Below are 17,819 nucleotides of genomic sequence, written 5' to 3' on the forward strand. Positions count from 1 at the left end.
TATGCTCAGTAGAGTCATAGAGGTATAATAAAGGGTAAACTTTGCCCCTGCCTTTTTAAACTGAGTAATGATCCTGTTAGTGAGCAAGCTATGCTAGGATCCAGTCTGTCCTTCCATTGTCATGTTGATGCTGCTTTGCTGGTAACCATAAAACCACACAAATTATTGACAGACATGGCTGAATAAGTACAACAATGGTCTGGGGATGATAGGTGTGGGATTTGCATTTTTTGAAAGCTGCTGTACTGTGAAACCTGCATTCAGAATGATGTTTCCATTTAGAGACTGAAATAGCATTCAATACAAGTGCCACAGACACAGGTTTACACTGGGTAATGTATACTACTAAGCTCCTTTTTTTCTTGTTAGCTTGTAACACATAAGAAAATATGATATGTAATAATGGACTTCTATCCAGATATGTCCTACTGTCATGACTGAGCAATTGATAACATAATTGATAGCCACTAGCCTTTTTCTCAAGAAAACTGAAATTAAGATTCTCTTTGTAGTTACATCATGGCTTTAGTTTCATTATGTCTTTCAGTTTCTTTGGAACTGAAAGAGTTAATAGAAGATGTATTGAAGAAAGCACTAAAACAATACTAACTACAAAGCTAGTAGTATTAAACTACTACGCAACACCAATTTCAGTTCAGAAGAACACTAATTACTCAAACTAAGATGGCACACATGCTGCTTCAATAGGAAAGTCTGCAGTGTCATTCAAAATTAGATCACAAAAGCAGTGTAATTAGGTTTGGTTATCTACTTTGGATTACAACTAAACGTTTACAGCTCATGTATTTGTTCTTTCTTCCCTCAATCTATCCCCAAATTTAAACATGTTTGAACAGATAAACTGGTAATATAATTTACTGTATAGAATTTGAACAGGCACGATAGATTCTCCTCTGTCCCATGGCATTTCAAAACTGCAGTTATTTCTGATTAGTCCCCTGAATTTTCCTATAAGATATTTCCTAATTCAGCTGTAGCCACTGAAGCACAAAATGCAATTCTGTGGCTATGATACAAAAAGGCTTAAGAGTGAGATCATCAACAAAGACACTAACTGATGTTAAAATCTGTTAATCTATCTACCTCTCTGCCCATATGATTTTAGCAGAACAGAGTTAAGGTTTTACTTACTGAAGTAAAATTTTGGAATCAATTGTCTAGTCTGCAATTCACCTCCCACATTTTCTATGTTACAGTCTCCAGCTTGAAGCTCTTAGCACTCTTCTCTTTTTTTGCCCAGTTTTCTCTATTTTGTATGACATACACTTGCAAAAGAATACAACCCAAAAAAATCAGTGAAATGAAGTCTCTCCCTTCTACTCTTTCTTGTATAAGGACCTCAAAACCCTCCTAAAGTGAAATGCTGCACTGCAGGAATTTTTAAAAATGGTACATGTTTAAGACTACTGGATAAAGCTATCTAAGGGAATAGTCTCATTTAAACAAAACTAAGTTTAAATATGAAACGTGGTGCTCCAGAATTTTTTAGGAGTAGCCACTGAACATAAAATATGTTCACTTTAGAGGCCTGTAAAATGCCTATATACAAATGGGCAAATGGCTTTGGTTTGAGGCACAGCACTGTAATTCCAGATTTGTTCACTATGCTCTTGTGAGACCACTGCTCGGTCCTGCGAGATCTGGGAGTAAAACGAGTTCTGTGAAGTACTGGAAACAATCACAGGGGTCTTCTGACTTGCTAGATATCATCTTCATAATTCCCTATGGGATAACACCTACATCCTTAGAATTTCTCATACTATTCTACAGATTGGAATACATGCAACTGTACACACAGATTTACATTTCCAGGTGCTTTTTTTCAGTACATCATGAGAGATTTAATCATAAATTTGGTGCAGTGGTTGACTCTGTTCAACAGAAATAATCATACGTAGACCTCCTGGCATTTTTTATTCCTGCTCTACAAATTTCAGTGCCATCATCAAGTCCATCTCTTGCAGTCCTTAGCTGTTCTCAAACTTCCAAAGATCAGTGGAAGCTGACAGGATCATCACTTTATCTGCACAACACATTGATCATTATGTATAATCCATAAAAGTTACGCTGTTTAACTCCTTTTGCAGCACGGCCACACTTGAGGATCAAGATGTGAGTTTTCTCAATGCCACTTAGCCAGCTTCTAGAACTGACAGTTGTTCTCCTTAAATGACCCAGGGCCTGAAGGAAGAGTCTGGCTCAAGGTCCTTCCAAGTTCACACTACTGACAGACACATGGTATATTTCTCTATTAGTTTTAGAAGCTAATTCAATTCCGATGAAAATCAGCTCAAGTATGGTGCATATCAACTGCACACCAATTCTCTAAGGGTTCTGATATCTAATTCCCTATCTAATCCCCAATTGTAAAAAAATTTAACAAAAAAGTTCCTGAAGAATAGAGCTGTATGCCTTTTAGACCTTCTCAGCTATGACCACAATGCTGATTCAAAGGCAAAACACAGTTCTGAAACTGCTCCAAACTGCTAGCAGCCTTACTGACTAATTGAAGAACTTCTGAAGTCACTAGATAAATCACAAAATTATTCTCAACTTCTCCCAGGTGTTCACACTATATTTCTTCATGTCCATTTTGGCTTTTCTGGCTGCAATATGCAGTCACTACATCATAGAAATTATATGTAAATAAATGATATATTAAATTAAATTAAATTAAATTAAATTAAATTAAATTAAATTACATTAAATTACATTAAATTAAATGATGGTGAGCATCCAGGGAAGCAAAAAGTTTTTACAGAATGTTGCATAAGACATAAAAAACCAGAAAACCATAGGCAACTCTTAAAATGCATACAGAGAATTTCAATAGGCAGTCCTTCTAAGGGGATCACAATGTCTTATATAAAAGAAGTAATGTCATTTTATTGCTGGGATGAACTATGTTATGTGTTGTTGCAAAAAGGTAATATTTATTCTTTAAAAGTACTGAGTAGAAAAACCCAAAAGAATGCTGACACTCTCTTCTGAGAGATCTCATTTAATTCACTGGTCATCACAAGGCTAGTGGTCAGGCCATAAAAACAATCTTTCTTAGATGCAAGTGAAAGTTCTGAATTAGTTGCCATCTTCTACTTGCAATGGGAAATACTACCAATGCTAAAACAATATTTGGCCTTTACTTCAGAAGACCAACATGCTTTTTATCTGAGGAGTGAACACCAAATTCTAGCTCCAGTGTCGAGCAAGATTATTGCTTGCACAAGCAGTGAGTGTATAGCAAGCTTCCAAAGCCAGTTGTCCTCTGTCCTTTTGTTCTTGGCCCAATATTTCCTTTTGTCCTTGGTCTATGCTCATTTTTTGAAGGGAAAATCCTTCTGCTTACAATATGGAAAATAAGGGCAGTGAAGGAATCACGGTTGTGAATTCAGAGCCTATGCTTTACTGAAGACATTTTTGAGTCATCTATGATTTTCCCCTCTTCCCATTCCAGACTCTGAGCCCTTTCTGTCCCATTTTGCCCTTTTATTTGCATGATGTTGTAGTTAAGCCCCAACTGTCAAGTTTGGTCTGACTGTCAATAATCATCTCCTGAAATGTCATTTTCCTCATATTCTCGCTGAAATTTCAGTTTCCAGACTAGTTTAACAGCAATTTCTGTTGCTTCTTCCAAAAGCTGAATGTGAATATTTTCTTTTTTTCCCTGATGCTCTGTGGAATTCTCTGTGAAATGTAATACCATGTTACGTGTGTTTGAACAAGACGACCAGGACCGAGTAAGTCATTTACAACTGTCTACTGAAATACCACCCACACACAGGACTTCAGACAGCACAATGTACTGTCCACTGCTCATCTGAGACAAAGGACTCAGGTTGCTACTGCCACTAGATCATTCTCAAATATCTTTCACTTGATATGCACCTCATAATTTTATTTTTTCCTCATGTTTACTGTGTCATGGGGCTTGGAAAGATCTTTTGCAATGAGTCTTTCCCCAGCTAACTGAATGACCTCTTTAGCTGTGTCTCATTAGGAGGACAGGTGCAAGTCAGATGTTGGCTGAGAAGATCAGGTAATGAAAAAGCTATGGCAAACAGAAACCCCAAACATACAGTGATTTGCAGTCTCTCAAATGAGATTTTACATGATCTACTGTCTTTAGTGTTTTTACTAGAAGTCTTCCATTCCTATTCTGTCAATTCTTCTGTAACAGCAGTTATCCTTTCTATTCAAATGTCATTGTTACTTACTGTAAAGGAAAAGGATTTCTATGGCAGCTTGTAGCAATTACCTTTTCAATCGACTTGATAGAAATTTTATTATTGCTTTTCTTTAGAACAAGTGATTGTTATCCCACTGTAAGTTGTGTCAGTGCAACAAAAGAATGTCTTACAAATGAAATGAGAAAAACTAGCACATGACAGGGGCACAGTGTTAGGGAGAGAGTGGGAAAGAGAGCTAGATGCATGCAGGTAATGCCTCAGCAATTGTTCTTGCTATTTAAATATAACCAAAAATTCAAGTCAGAAAATTCTCAATTTCTAATTACATGATCTAATGAGACTTGGATTAACATGTCAAATATTGGTCTCTTAACTATGGAGAGACATTGAAAAAATATTATTTGAAAAAAAATCCCAACAAAGAGACTAAAATGTGGAATATAACAATAGTTATAACAGCCCAAATACTGAGAGATGTCTTGGTTCATTTAGGATGAGGTTGAAAAAGTAATTGTAATGAACCTTTCTAAATGCTAGATAGGGTGGAATGGGAGATGAACAGTTTATAGCAATGAAAGGGTTAAAGCAATTATAAAACAGAGGGAATTTCTGACCCTGGATATAGTTTGCTGAGGGACTGTTGTGCTGTGTTCTTGGCAGCTGGCACAATCATTGTATCTTTCCCTACAGAGCTTATTGGAGACATGCAGAGAAAGAGGGTATTAGTACTGCCTTCTATTCATCACTTCTAGGAACATTTTAGTTTTTTCTCTAGAAAGCTCTTAGAGGTTATATAATCTGAAGTTAATGACTTTTCAGGAGAGATGATGTTCCTCAGTTGGAATATAAGAAGAACTTGAAAGGAAGGAAGATGACACATCTATCTGCCAAAATAGACAGGTGGACATACTAACAAGATTCATTACAGAAATCAGATTCAGTTCAAGGATGCAGCAGAAATATAGCCCTGAACTGTTGCTGGTGATACATGTATGGAGTGTATACAGAAAACTGTAGTATTGAAAGTACTTGAATTCCCTCAAAATTATTGACAGCAATATGTGTAGGTGGACAAGGTTTAACTTCCAAGCTATTAAAAAAGCCCTTTAACATGACACTGCATTTTTAATCAATTGTGATATCTGCTCATAGGGAAATGGAGTGAAAAAGATGAATGAAATCTGGTTTATCTACTTGTATATGTCCTGAGTATCTAGTTGTATATGTCCTGAACAGTTTTATATGTCCTGAGCTCCACAAGAGAACCACAGAAGACACCAACTGACTTTAGACCCATCCAGAGTGGTACCACCAGCAGTGCCCACAGTGATATGGCTAGGCCAGGAGGCAGTGACAGCTGGTACCACAAAATGGCTGTTCTGTTGGAGCTGTTTGCCCTTGAGAGCTGGTGGTAACTGTGCTCCATGAACCAGAAGTGCACTTCAAAGTTTTATTACCTTAATTTAAAACTTCAAATAATGTAGGGGCTGTCTCAGTTGTATAAGGTCAACTGATATTGATGGGAAAGGAGTAGATGACTATGACAGAAGTAATCTGAAGAAGAGGGGCACAAAGTCTTGTCCATTAATAACTCATGACTCTGCCATCCTGCCTGTTTCAATGATTGCACATGGACAGTGGGGACAGAACTTCCAACATCCCTCAATGCAGCTGAAGTCAGAACTCATTAACAGTACTGTAATGTTTCTGACCTTCACACAATTAATGATACAGAGGAAAGAGGTGAGTCTCCTGTCTGAGCCCAGTTAACTAATTTACTAACACTATACAATAGATCTGATTTTCTTGGAAGCTCTTTTGGCTTAAGAAACAGCAATGCATACAAAGAACATGCAGGTGCTTCAGAAGACAGTCCCTGAGTATGTTAAGCTAGCCCAGTAATTTCCCAAGGACTGTGATGCACAGGGCCTGTTAAGGATGCCTAAGGATGTAAGTAATAGAGCATCTCCCAATAGCTGCGCTTCTTGGACTTGTAGAAATAGAAATTGCTGAGGCAGATTTGTGGTGAAATCATTGCCTTTGTACTATAAGTAGCAAGTGCAAGTAAGAGTGTATATTAAGTATAGGGACAAATGGAACTGGCATGATGCTTCAGACTGCAGTGGACCTGGAGTCAAAGCAGGCCCTGGAGTAAAGCAAGAGTTTATTTCTACAGCGATGGAAACTTTATAGTTTTGCCAGACCCACAGCTCAGCAGACATTGTATTTATAGCTCACAGCTGCCCTGAGAGAGGTAATTGAGACTGTCTTTTTTCCCACTGGTCCTGAAGTATGCCATGTGTACCTGCAAATGCCTCATCAATGGCTTTAGGAAATTTTGGTGTTACCCATAGCCGAGCCTGCAGAAATTCACAATGCAGGAAACTCTCATGCATCTGTTCTAGTCTCTTTGAAGTTGTCTGTGAATGCTAAAAGTGCAGGGGAGGTCAGAAACATAAGAAAAAGCTTTATTAATATTTTGTCAGGGAGGAAATATAAGAAATGATGCACAGATTATTGCAGAACTTGAAACAGATGTTGAACAGCTGATAAAATCATGTCATTAATTTTGAGATCTGAGACGTGGACCTGCTCTGCTATGTGCCACATCTTTTAATACAAAGCAAAAATTTCTGGTATTTATGGGTAACTCTGGAAACATCATCAAAAAAAAGGTCATTTATCACATATGTGATGTGAATTTTTTTGACAGAATAGATTCTAGCCCTGAAGAAAGATCTCCACATCAAGACCCATTGCTTACAGTTTGAAAATCAATGTGGCAGGCAGCATGATATAACCCCATCTGAGAAGCACCAACTGAAAAGAGATGGGAAGCAGACCCATGGTATTCTCATAGTATCTGGATGTCTGGGGATGTTGCGTTAAGATCCAGATCTCCTGACACTAGCTACTAACCCAGAACTTAGGGGCAGGAAGTAAGGCCAGACACTTTATGTGGACTGATAAAACTTCAGACTAGGCATGTAAGTTTCCTCAGCTTGTAACCCAAGTAGAAGAGAACAACTCTTCAGGAAACTTGACAGTTGTCTCCAACCTAAGTTCTACTGGCATCCTGATAGAAAACAGATTTACAAACATTTCCTGCTGTTGCATACTGTGTGAATCTCACTTCATGAAAAAGAAAGCTAAAGTGATTAAAGAGGACTGATCTGTTCAGTATGCACCCTTAATGAAATACACTGCACAACTCCAAGGAATTTTTGATCTCGGAATGAAATTACAGTTGTGAATTTCTAAGACTTTCAAAGATACTTTATATGACATAAGTACTCCCAAAATGATTACATTGAAGTGTCAAAACTCCCATGAAGCACACAAGAGATTTCTCTCAATTCTTTCTCCCTACAGGATACCTAAAAATAACATATTTTTGTATTTGTCTAATATTTCTTCTTTTAGAGAATTACTTCAAAAAGAGTGGATTTGGGGTGTGGAGCATTACACTCAGTACAGCTGTAGTTCTGACATCATAGCAATGATCTTGAATAACACTAGGCTTTTGATTTTCATTTTCAATTTTCCCATGTCACTACAGCAGAAGACAGAAAATAATTTCTTGACAAGAATGATGCAGTAGTATGCTATTAACTAATTTGAAGCATAGAAATCTCATGGGTAGACAAAAGAGCTCTATATATTGAATCAAATTATCAGGGGTAGACTTTTGGGTGAGAGTAGAGAATCCATTAAAATTATTATGAGAAGAAGAGAAAAATTAAAATTTCGGTCTGAGCTGGAGTACTACTCAGACTATTCCACACCCAAAGCAAGGTTCTACTAACCAAGATTTTCAAAACAAATACATGCTTAGTGCTTATGCCAGTTTCCTACTATGCTACAGTTATGCTTCTAGGCAGGTTAGTGGAAAAATTTCACAAATTGCAACTTGTACACTAAATAAGTACGTAAACAATGCTTTTCATCTCTAACGCTCAAAGGAGCTGAGTTTATGAATGAAAACCACATTTTACAAAGCCTCCTTCTCTTCAGGGGGAGAATTTTACCTTTTGAATCTCAAAATAGAGGTAAGGGTTTTTCTGCTCTAATTAAAGCTCCAAGGAGAAGGAAGAAGCATGTTCCTAATTTAACTGAGGAAATCAGTGAGGATTTTTTTTACTAAGATGGAATTTATTCCAACAAATTAAAATTATTAATACTTCAAATTTTGCAGAAAATCCTGAAATCTCAAGGAGTGATTCCAACTTCCACTCTCTTTGCTGTGGCTTGATTTACATCATTATGCACAAATGGATTGGGATCTGGTCATGGGACATGCATTTGTCCACAGCTCCCCATCTCTAAAGCATAACCTGATTCTCTTCAGGATGTGACATTACCTTTTTAATTATTTAATTACATCATAATCCTAAAAAAGAAAACCACAGACTGCATTTTCAAAAATGTCTTGGTGATATATTTTGCATCATAGAATCATAGAATGGTTTGGGTTGGAAGGGAGCTTAAAGATCCTCTAGTTCCAACACAGCTGCCAAGGACACCTTTCACTAGACAGGTTGCTGAGAGCTCCATCCAACATGACTTTGGACAATTCTGGGGATGAGGCAAACAAAATTTCCATGGGTTAACCTGCTCTCTTGAAAAGTGCCTCACAAACCTCAGAGTAAAGAATTTCTTTTCACTATTTAATCTAAACCTACTTGTTTTCAGTTTAAAGCCATTGACCCTTGTCTCAGCACTAGATGCCCATGTAAAAAGACCCCTTCCAGCTCTCTTGTAGACTACATCAAGTGTTGGAAAGCTGGAATCAGGTGTCCCTGTCACCTTCTCTTCTGCCCACTGAACAAACCTGTGAACTTGCTGAAGAAGCACTTAGCTCCATCATCAGTCATTGATAAAATGTTAACCAGGACTGGCCCCATTATTGAATCCTGGGGTACATCACTACTGACTTGTCTCCAACCAGACTTGTGCAACCTTCTGGGTCTGCCCCTTCAGACAGGTTTCAATTTGCCTCACTGCGCAATTCTTTAACCTGTATTTTTTTTCAGTTGATCTGTGGGGATGTTATGTGAGAGTGTCAAAAACCTTACTACTAAAGTCAAGTTAGACCACATGTCTTCTTTGAAATTTTGCATTTTCAGATCAAAAGCAAAATTCACACTTTCAAAAATTACTGTAAAGAAGCAAACAAAGAGGGGAATGAAAAATTTATGGAAGATCCAGGATTTGTCTTTAGCTATGACTGTAAACAAGACAGTTTGCCTTACTGTTAGTGGCAAGGCCACGTGCCTTTCCTAGAATGAGACCCAAAAGCATTTTCCTCCAAAGACACCTCATCATTCTTGATTAAATGTAGGATATGCAAGGAAAGCACCACAATCTGCATGACGGCTGGTGGTCTTTGGTGGGACCAGATGTGTTCTGAGGATGTCCACCTTGTTGGAATGCAGGTATTATGCAAATGCCTATAGGGCCTGTATCTGACGATCACAGCTGTTGGACCTGTGCATGTGTTCACATCCTCAGTGGCACTTGGGGCCATAATATATTCAAAGCTGCTGCAGTTAAAGTAGTAACAACACTTCAGCTGGCCCAGAATGAATGTCTTTTTAGTTTACAAGTTAAAGGGATGCAATTAGCTCACCACGAGAGAAAAAACATCGTCATGTTATTGTGCCTTTACTGAAGGTGAAGTGTGTGCAGCAGAGACAATTACAATGGCTCATTTGGTACATAACTCTAACTAGACTGTGATGCTGAGTCCAAAGGCGTCTAGGAAGTTTTGATGCCTTTGTAAATTTATGTCATGTCAAAATACTAGATTTTGGTTACAGGTAACAGCTTTGTGCATGAATCACCAAGACAAAACTGGGAGCAGTGGCTGATGTATGAGATGGTTATATGGTCACTCAGAGGTACCTGCATGGGCTGGTGAATTTGTCTGAAAGAAATCTTGTGGAGTTCAACAAGAAAAAATGCAGAGCCCTACATCTGGGCAGGAATAGTGCAGGGAACCAGTGCATGCTGGAGGCTGACTGGCTGGAACAGCTCTGCAGAGAAGGATGTGGGAGTCCTGGCAGACAATAAGCTGACCATGAGACAGTAAGATCTCACAGTAAAGCTGGCCAACAGACTCCTGGGCAACACTGTGACAAGCACTGTCAACATGTGGGGGGAGGTGATCTCTCCAAACACATCTGTGAGGCCACACCTGGAGTACTGGGTCTAGTTCTGGGTTCCCCAGTAGAAGAAAGGGATGGACTTACTGGACTTAGTCTAGCAAAGGGCCATAACTATGATGAGCGTTTTGGAGCATCTCTCACATGAGGACAGCTGAGAGAGCAGGGACTGTTCAGTCTGGAGAGGAGAATGCTCAGAGTGACCTTATCATGTGTATAAATTGCTGATGTATGGGAATGAGTACAGAGCCAGGCTCTTAGCAGTAGTGCCCAGAAACAAGACATGAGACAATAGTAAAAAATTAAAAAACCCGTGAGATTTAATCTGAACATGAAGACACTGCTTTAGCTGACCCTGTGTGTTGATTTGACACAGCCTGCATTATTAGGTAACAGTAGACAGCCACAGAAGTGGCTTCTGTGAGAAGCTGCTGGAAGCTTCCACCATGCCTGACAGAGGCAGTGTCTGATGGCTCTGAAGAAGGACATGCTGCTGGCACAATTAGAGAGGTTGGCAACACCTCTGTGCTGACATATTTAAGAAGAAAAGCCAAACAGCATGTGCAGTTTTTTCCAGTGGTGGCGACGAGCCGTAGCTGCCGCCATCTCGACGCGGCCCACGGCGGGCCTTGCCTGCCTGGCCGCCCCTAGGCAGCCACGCCGTGGGCAGAAGGGCAGAGGTGGTGGTGGCCTTTCCTTCCCAGACCCCACATGAAGGGAGATGTTAAATGGTGCCAGTGCCATGGCATCCATCACTGCCTGTGCCATGGCCAGCAGCAGAAACACAACAAGTGACTCCCCAACGTGGAACCTCTCGGCACTGTGGGATCCTGCAGGAATCTCAGAATTGGTAGAACTTGTTGACAATGGTACCTACACGGAGCAGTTTTTCTTCTAGTCAGAGAAGAGGAGGAAATGTGAGAGAAAACAACATGGTGGCATCAAGGTCAGTGATACCTTGAGGGAAAGGAGGTGCTCCAAGTGTCAGATGCAAGATGAGGACTGTGGTGAAGCAAACTGTCCACCTGTAATGCATGAAGTCCATGAGGCTGCAGAGATCCACTCGCAGCCCATGGAAAAAGTGCTCACACTGGAGTGGGTGGATGCTGGGATCCATGGGAGAACCAAATAGAGAGGGAGGGCTCCTCCTCCCAGAGATAGAGAGGGCCCTTACTTCGAAACCAGAGCAGCCTGTCCTTAGAGGACTGCAGCCTGTGGATGTGTGACCCATACCACAGCAGTTTTGGGAAGACTCTTTGCCTGTGGGAAGGACCCCATGGCAAGGCAGAGAAAAGATTCCTCTTCCTGAGTGAACAGAAAATCTCAGGCGATAAACTGACCAGAACCTCCACACCCTGTCTTCCTCCACTGTCAGTGGGAAGGAGGGAGGGGCTGGCAGGGGAAAAGGTGTTTTAAAGGTTTATTTTACTTTTCCTTATCCTCCTCTAACTCTATTAATAATAAATTTATCTTACACCTTCAAATTTGAACCTGGTTTGCCCTTAGAGTATTATTCTCCCAGTCCTTATCTGAACTCACAAGCCCTTTGTTAATTTTTTTTTCCCCTCTCCTCTGCCCAACTACAACAGAAGAAGTTGAGTGAATGACTTTTGTGGCTATCTGGTGTTTAGCCAGTATCACCATGACATCCTGCATGGGCACTGGATTAGATAGTTTCAAGAGATCCCTTCCAACCTCAATCACTCTATATGACTCTGTGTAAAAGAAGAAAAATGACTAGTATGCTTCATAACCATTCACAGGTTTACTTGTTCAATTCAAATGTGCATTTCTGATGCTTGGAAGGTTAACATACCTATTTTAAAAGAGGCAATATCTCATTGACATCCTGAGGATGGATATGGGTAAATAGCATCATGCACCAACATTTGTGGTTCATTTGCAAAGGCCTGTATAGTCTATCGAAGTAGCTTCTGTTTTTACCTATCTTGCTTCCTTTCCCTTGCCTAAAATTCTAATACAGAAGTGTAGAAAAATATGGCCTTACTTGCCAAGGAAATTGGATATGCCAAGGTCAGAATCAGAGCATCTCGTTCTCACCATGAGATGCTGTGATTCTGACCTTGGCATTTCCAATTATACAGTCATTTTTGTATTTGACTGTAATCTGCAATCTGTAAAATCCAAGATTATGTTAGTAGTTACAAGTGCAGTTTACTCATACTGGAACATTATACATCAAGTGAGCACAATATTTTTTAACAGGATGATTCTTGTTTCCCCTCTAAGTGCTGGACAGATAGATTTAAAAAATAATTTCATGATTATCCTAATGATTCAATTTATTTCTGAAGACACGAGCCCAACTTCACTCACAAATAAAACCTTGTTCAAAAAAAAAGAAGTCTTAATCTTATCTTGGCAGTTACATTTAAACACAATAAATATCCTGGATATTTATTTTCCTGGATAGCCTGACACAGACTAAGGTTCTCCTCACCTTTACACACTAACAATTGCTTATCCTCCTTTCATTCCTTTGGACATAACCCTTGACTATTTTGTGACATAATTTCTCACTCTGCCTTTGGCAGCTTTCCATTCTGGATCTTGCAGCTCTTGACATTCTCCATTTCAATTCTAACACTGGGTTCATCTCACCCTACATTACAGATATGAATATCTAGACATGAATATGTTGTCAAAATAGAAGTTTTGTGGAGATGAAAAGGGACCAATGTGTCACTGCAAGAAGCTAAAAGAAAAGAGTCACAATCCTTGCACCCTCAGTAAAGACTTAATAAAGAGAAGTTTACTTGGCTTTCCCTTTTTTGAAAAAAGTTATTTCTAAGGAAAGGCTATTTGACATTCAGTTCTGTCTCCTTGCTTTGGGCTTTCTCCACCAAATCTTTCCAAAGTTTTCTCTGTGGGTGAAGTGCTAGCAAATTCTAGCACTTAGGGCAGGGTTCCAGCCAACAGCTTGCTTGCTTTTCCCAGAAGATGGAAGCTTTGCTTCTCTCTTCCCTTCCTGGCCACACAGTCTCCCAAGCACTTGCTTGGTTCAAGGGAGTTTTCAGTTTTGGGGAAGTACAAGTGGATTCGCAGAAGGGCTCAGTGAATGCTAGACTTCATGCAAGGTACCTCAGGGAAGTTACTTGAGACCAAGGAAGTATAGGTCATGAATGTCCTCTTTGTGACAGAAGGCAATGAGATCAGCTCTCTCTTGCTTGTGAAATGGCATCATGAGACTGCTTATAACAGTTAACTCTACCTCAGAATATGTAGTTGCAGCTTTGGGCTTGCAATGTGCTTAACCCACTTCTGAAAATAGGGAGAGAGAGATACAAGAATCTATAGATTTGCAAAGTTATTAGCTCACAGCTCTATATAATGTTACAGATAATAGTGCTAATCTTTCTAAATCTTTTCTCATTCTCATTATATATAGAAATAATTTAACCTAGAGGTATGAAATCTCTCTTTCTCAGTATAGAGTTCCATCAAGTTGTTTTTAGGGGTTATATCCTTTAGAAAAAAAGCTAACCCACAATGATAGTCCCACAAGCCAACAGTACATTTTCAGTCATACCTGCGATTATACTTGATATGATTAATGGCAGAATTATGAGTTTGAGCATTCTCATCAGCAATTCCCCAGGAAACGCAAAGTAGACCTTTTCCAACTTAGACAGACTGCCATATTCCCGTACCAGCAGGCCAATCGCAATACCTAAAAGGGACATAAAAATGTTACACAAATTAGATGTAGTTTATAAAAGAAACATGTGAGACAAGGAGAAAAAATAGCAGAATAAAAGGAGAAATAAACATATTTTCACAACTCTGGTACAACTTCTAAATCAGGTAAAATCATTTATTTCCTTTTCTAATAAGCAAAGTAATAACACATAATTCTGAAGCAGGATGTCTTTAGATATGTCTTCAGAAAAATCTGATTAGGTGGTCTGATTATCAGTCCAGTCCAGTTCTGACTTTTTACCCACCTTCACCAGTTCTAGAAGACTCATAACAGGCATTTAAAAAATCAATAGACTATATAAACACTACCAAACACTAAAGAGAGATGGTGACATAAATACTTCAGATGATTTCTTTTGGTGAAAATAAGCCTACCCAGCAGCAACACACTCAGTAATTGCTGCTCTACATAATTAGGAAAGAGTGTGACTGTAATCACTAAATTAATTTAATAACTTCCAGGAAACAGCACAACAAAAATACACTCTGCTCATTTCACACTCATTTCACAACACAACCAGCCTAAAAATACCAGATTATAAATTCAATCAGTGATTGAGCCATGGCACAAGGAACCTTTATACATCCTCTTGTCTTTGGATTATATGAATTATCAGATAGTTCCCACTTCTGAGATAAATCACAGATAAGACTTCTACCAAAAGAAAAAAAATTATGAGTCAAAAGACAGAATTCCTCAGTTTGACAGGCAATAGCTTTATTTTCCATTCCAACATGATTTTCAAATTAAAATGACTGTTACAGGAAATGTGTAAAATGTTTTTTCTAGTCTAAAAAGCACTAGAACTGTTGTTTCACATAGAAGCTTGGTAATGCTTCAGTCCTGAATGAAAAGAGATCAAGAGATCCAGTTTCTAACTGGATCCAATGAAGGAACAAGTCAGAATTCTCCATCATCAAAATCAAGCTAAATGAAAATTAAAGCAGATAAAAAACCAAGTCTTTCCTGTTAATAGAGATGGAAAATTAACCAGATAACCTTCCAAGAAAATGAGCTGCTCTAGTCAACTATTAAGATTTCTGATCAAGGTGTAATCTCTGCCAGTGAATACAGACAGCTTGAATTCCTTGGAGCAATCTTGAATCTTAATAGCCTTGAAGATATTTGCAATATTATGCAAATAACCTTGATTAAAGAATGATAAGACACAATGATATCTACTTCTCATCTAGGTACTGAATTAGATGAGTTGAAAATATTTGCTCTGCACTTTTAGATAAGCCCAAGCAAGATAAAATTCCATTTGTAAAATGGTTACATGAGTTGAAATTAGTTGCTAAGGCTTTGATCCTGAAGGCACTAGAGTAAATAGCTGAATCTAACCATACAGGTAATTTCCATGTCTTCAGACAATGCATGTAACTTAGGGTAGACATTTGCTTAAATTGCAGCAAGATTGAACTGCATGTTTACGGCAAGTTGTGTAATGCCACTTTACTTTCAGCAGGTATGACACGGATGTGTTCTAACCATCTGCCTTTCATTCTATATGACTGCCATATTTGACCAGATGGAATTCTGATAATTGTATATTCAGCAGGATTGCTTGCAGGTAGAAACCTTGGTTTAATTCTTGAGGGTTCTATTTTCCACTTCTTCATATTTCACTACAAAAACTTCCCACATGCTCTCAAAATTATAGCAGGGTTTCCTTAAGATGTTCCATCTATACACTTATACCTGTTCTGTTTGATTTTTTTGTTGAGGATATTATTTATCTAATGGCAATAGCTGAGAACAGAGTTTCAACAATCTCTTGAAATTACATTATTGCTCTCAATTCCTTATTCATCATGCAATTCCTTTACCCGGCAGCGCCCTTATATCCATATTAACTCGTGTAGCATACCAAACTACAGTAAAATGCAGCTACTTTTTAACTGCAGTTAGCATGTAGCATATGCTGCTTGAATATATCATGGGAATATAAGAAATTTTATTTTGTAACAGTAACAAGAGAAGATTAGAAATTCAGCAGAATAAACTTGCTGTTGTACAGGAAATGGACATATGTAGAACTTTTTGATCCTCTTCATAACCAAGTTTAACTTGGAAATTTCTTCTGGGAATTGCAACACACAAAAAGAAGTGTGATTCAGCATAAACACATTTCACATGGTAACCACTGATTTTAACATCACATTGATTACAGCAGCCCAAAGCAGAGACAATGTGTTATAAAAATCTCAATTTCTCTAGATGAATGCTACTGATAACTTCCTTATTTCTGAAATTAAAATCAACAATTACTTTTAACAACCTTAAAATACAGTCTTCAAAGCTGCTTCTATATATTAGGATTCCTTCCTTCTTATTTTTAATTTTTATTATTATTTTAATTTTATTTTTTTATAATTCTTTAATTTATGGAATAATTTGCTTGTACTTTTTGAAGAGCAAAATGTTATTTTTCCTACTTGCTCTCTTCATCTTTCCTTGAGGAGTTTCAACTACTCCACCTTTCTTCTCATCCGCGATAAATTGGTTGTATTTCTTTTCCATCTCTTCTTTTTGCTTTTCCTTCTTGTCCACATGGCTAAGTTAGGTTATGATTTTTACCACAAGAGCAATCCTTTACTTGCAGCTCAATGACACATTCTGCTTAAGCTCCAGATTTCTGCAGTCTGTGGCAGATGTGAAGAATGATGGTGGAATAAATGGTACAATCTCATACCTTTAATTGAAATTTTTAAGGAAAACATATCCTTGTAACTGTGAATAGTAGAGCACATGCTGTATAGCATGGGGTCTACATTTCCTCTCCCAGCAGCCACCAAGACAGCAAACGAAAGGTGCAGTCAGGTCCCTGAGTTTGCGAGCACAATGAATGCCACAGGACAATTCTCACATGTTTTAACTCTTTGCTACTGTTCTCCTAGGTAACACACAAGGCTTTTTATAAGCTTGGTAACAGACAGAAAATCCTTCAAAGAAAATGTGCAAATACAGACGAAGTAAGTGAGGGGTGAGGATGAGAAGAACAAGAAAAACAGAGCAGAAGAAAATCACTGAATATAAGCACACCAAGTGAAACCCATTGGCACCCAACTTTCAGGGAGTCCCAGCTTGAAAAGCCAGAGGGAATGCATGTTTCCCCTCTATAGGATGAGCCATTTTTCATTGTGCCACCCAGAAAAAGGGCAGCAGAAAGTGCTGCAAGGGGTTACCTAGCACCTGCAACTGGCTCCACTGTACATAGCACTAGATCCATTACATCTGCCAAGCCTGAGGCTTTACAGGACTTAGGAGATGATGGCTGCGTGTAGAGAGGTGGAAGAACCAGTCTTGCCTGTGTATTTATGGTCAGTGAGTCCACCACTGAAATTAGGTAAAACGTGTCTTGGGAGACCATTATGTTGAGGTTTCTGTCTATCTGCAAAACAATTTCTGTGACATCTGGGTATGTGGTGAACAGTAATTTATTGCAATCTGATCTTCATCTGGAGTGTTTCTTTGCATATTGCTATTCTTTCTGAAATTTTATCTAAGGAAAAAGTAAATTCTTTGTATGGGAATGATTATAGGGCTACTACATTTTTCTTCAAGTACCTTGCTGAAGTTCATGACACAGATTTGGAAATGAGTAAAAAACCTACACACATTCTGTTCAAAACATTGGCATAATCTCCATGCTCAGTTATAGTAGCACACATGGGGTGTGTCATAGATTGTCCGACGGCTATTGTAAACTTGTAAAAATATGCT

The 17,819-nt window shown here is 38.6% G+C and overlaps 1 protein-coding gene across 2 annotated transcripts in view; it reads right to left on the minus strand.

The window, feature by feature from the left end:
* SLC1A1 (solute carrier family 1 member 1) overlaps positions 1–17,819 on the minus strand; it is a 50,103-nt gene that overhangs the window by 22,487 nt on the left and 9,797 nt on the right. For both annotated transcript variants that reach the window (XM_058043834.1, XM_058043833.1), the window contains exon 2: positions 13,923–14,063. In XM_058043834.1, coding sequence (XP_057899817.1) covers positions 13,923–14,063 — 141 coding nt within the window. The remainder of the gene's footprint in view (positions 1–13,922; positions 14,064–17,819) is intronic.

The sequence above is a fragment of the Melospiza georgiana genome, chromosome Z, assembly GCF_028018845.1.
Source record: "Melospiza georgiana isolate bMelGeo1 chromosome Z, bMelGeo1.pri, whole genome shotgun sequence".
Taxonomy (NCBI): Eukaryota; Metazoa; Chordata; class Aves; order Passeriformes; family Passerellidae; genus Melospiza; species Melospiza georgiana.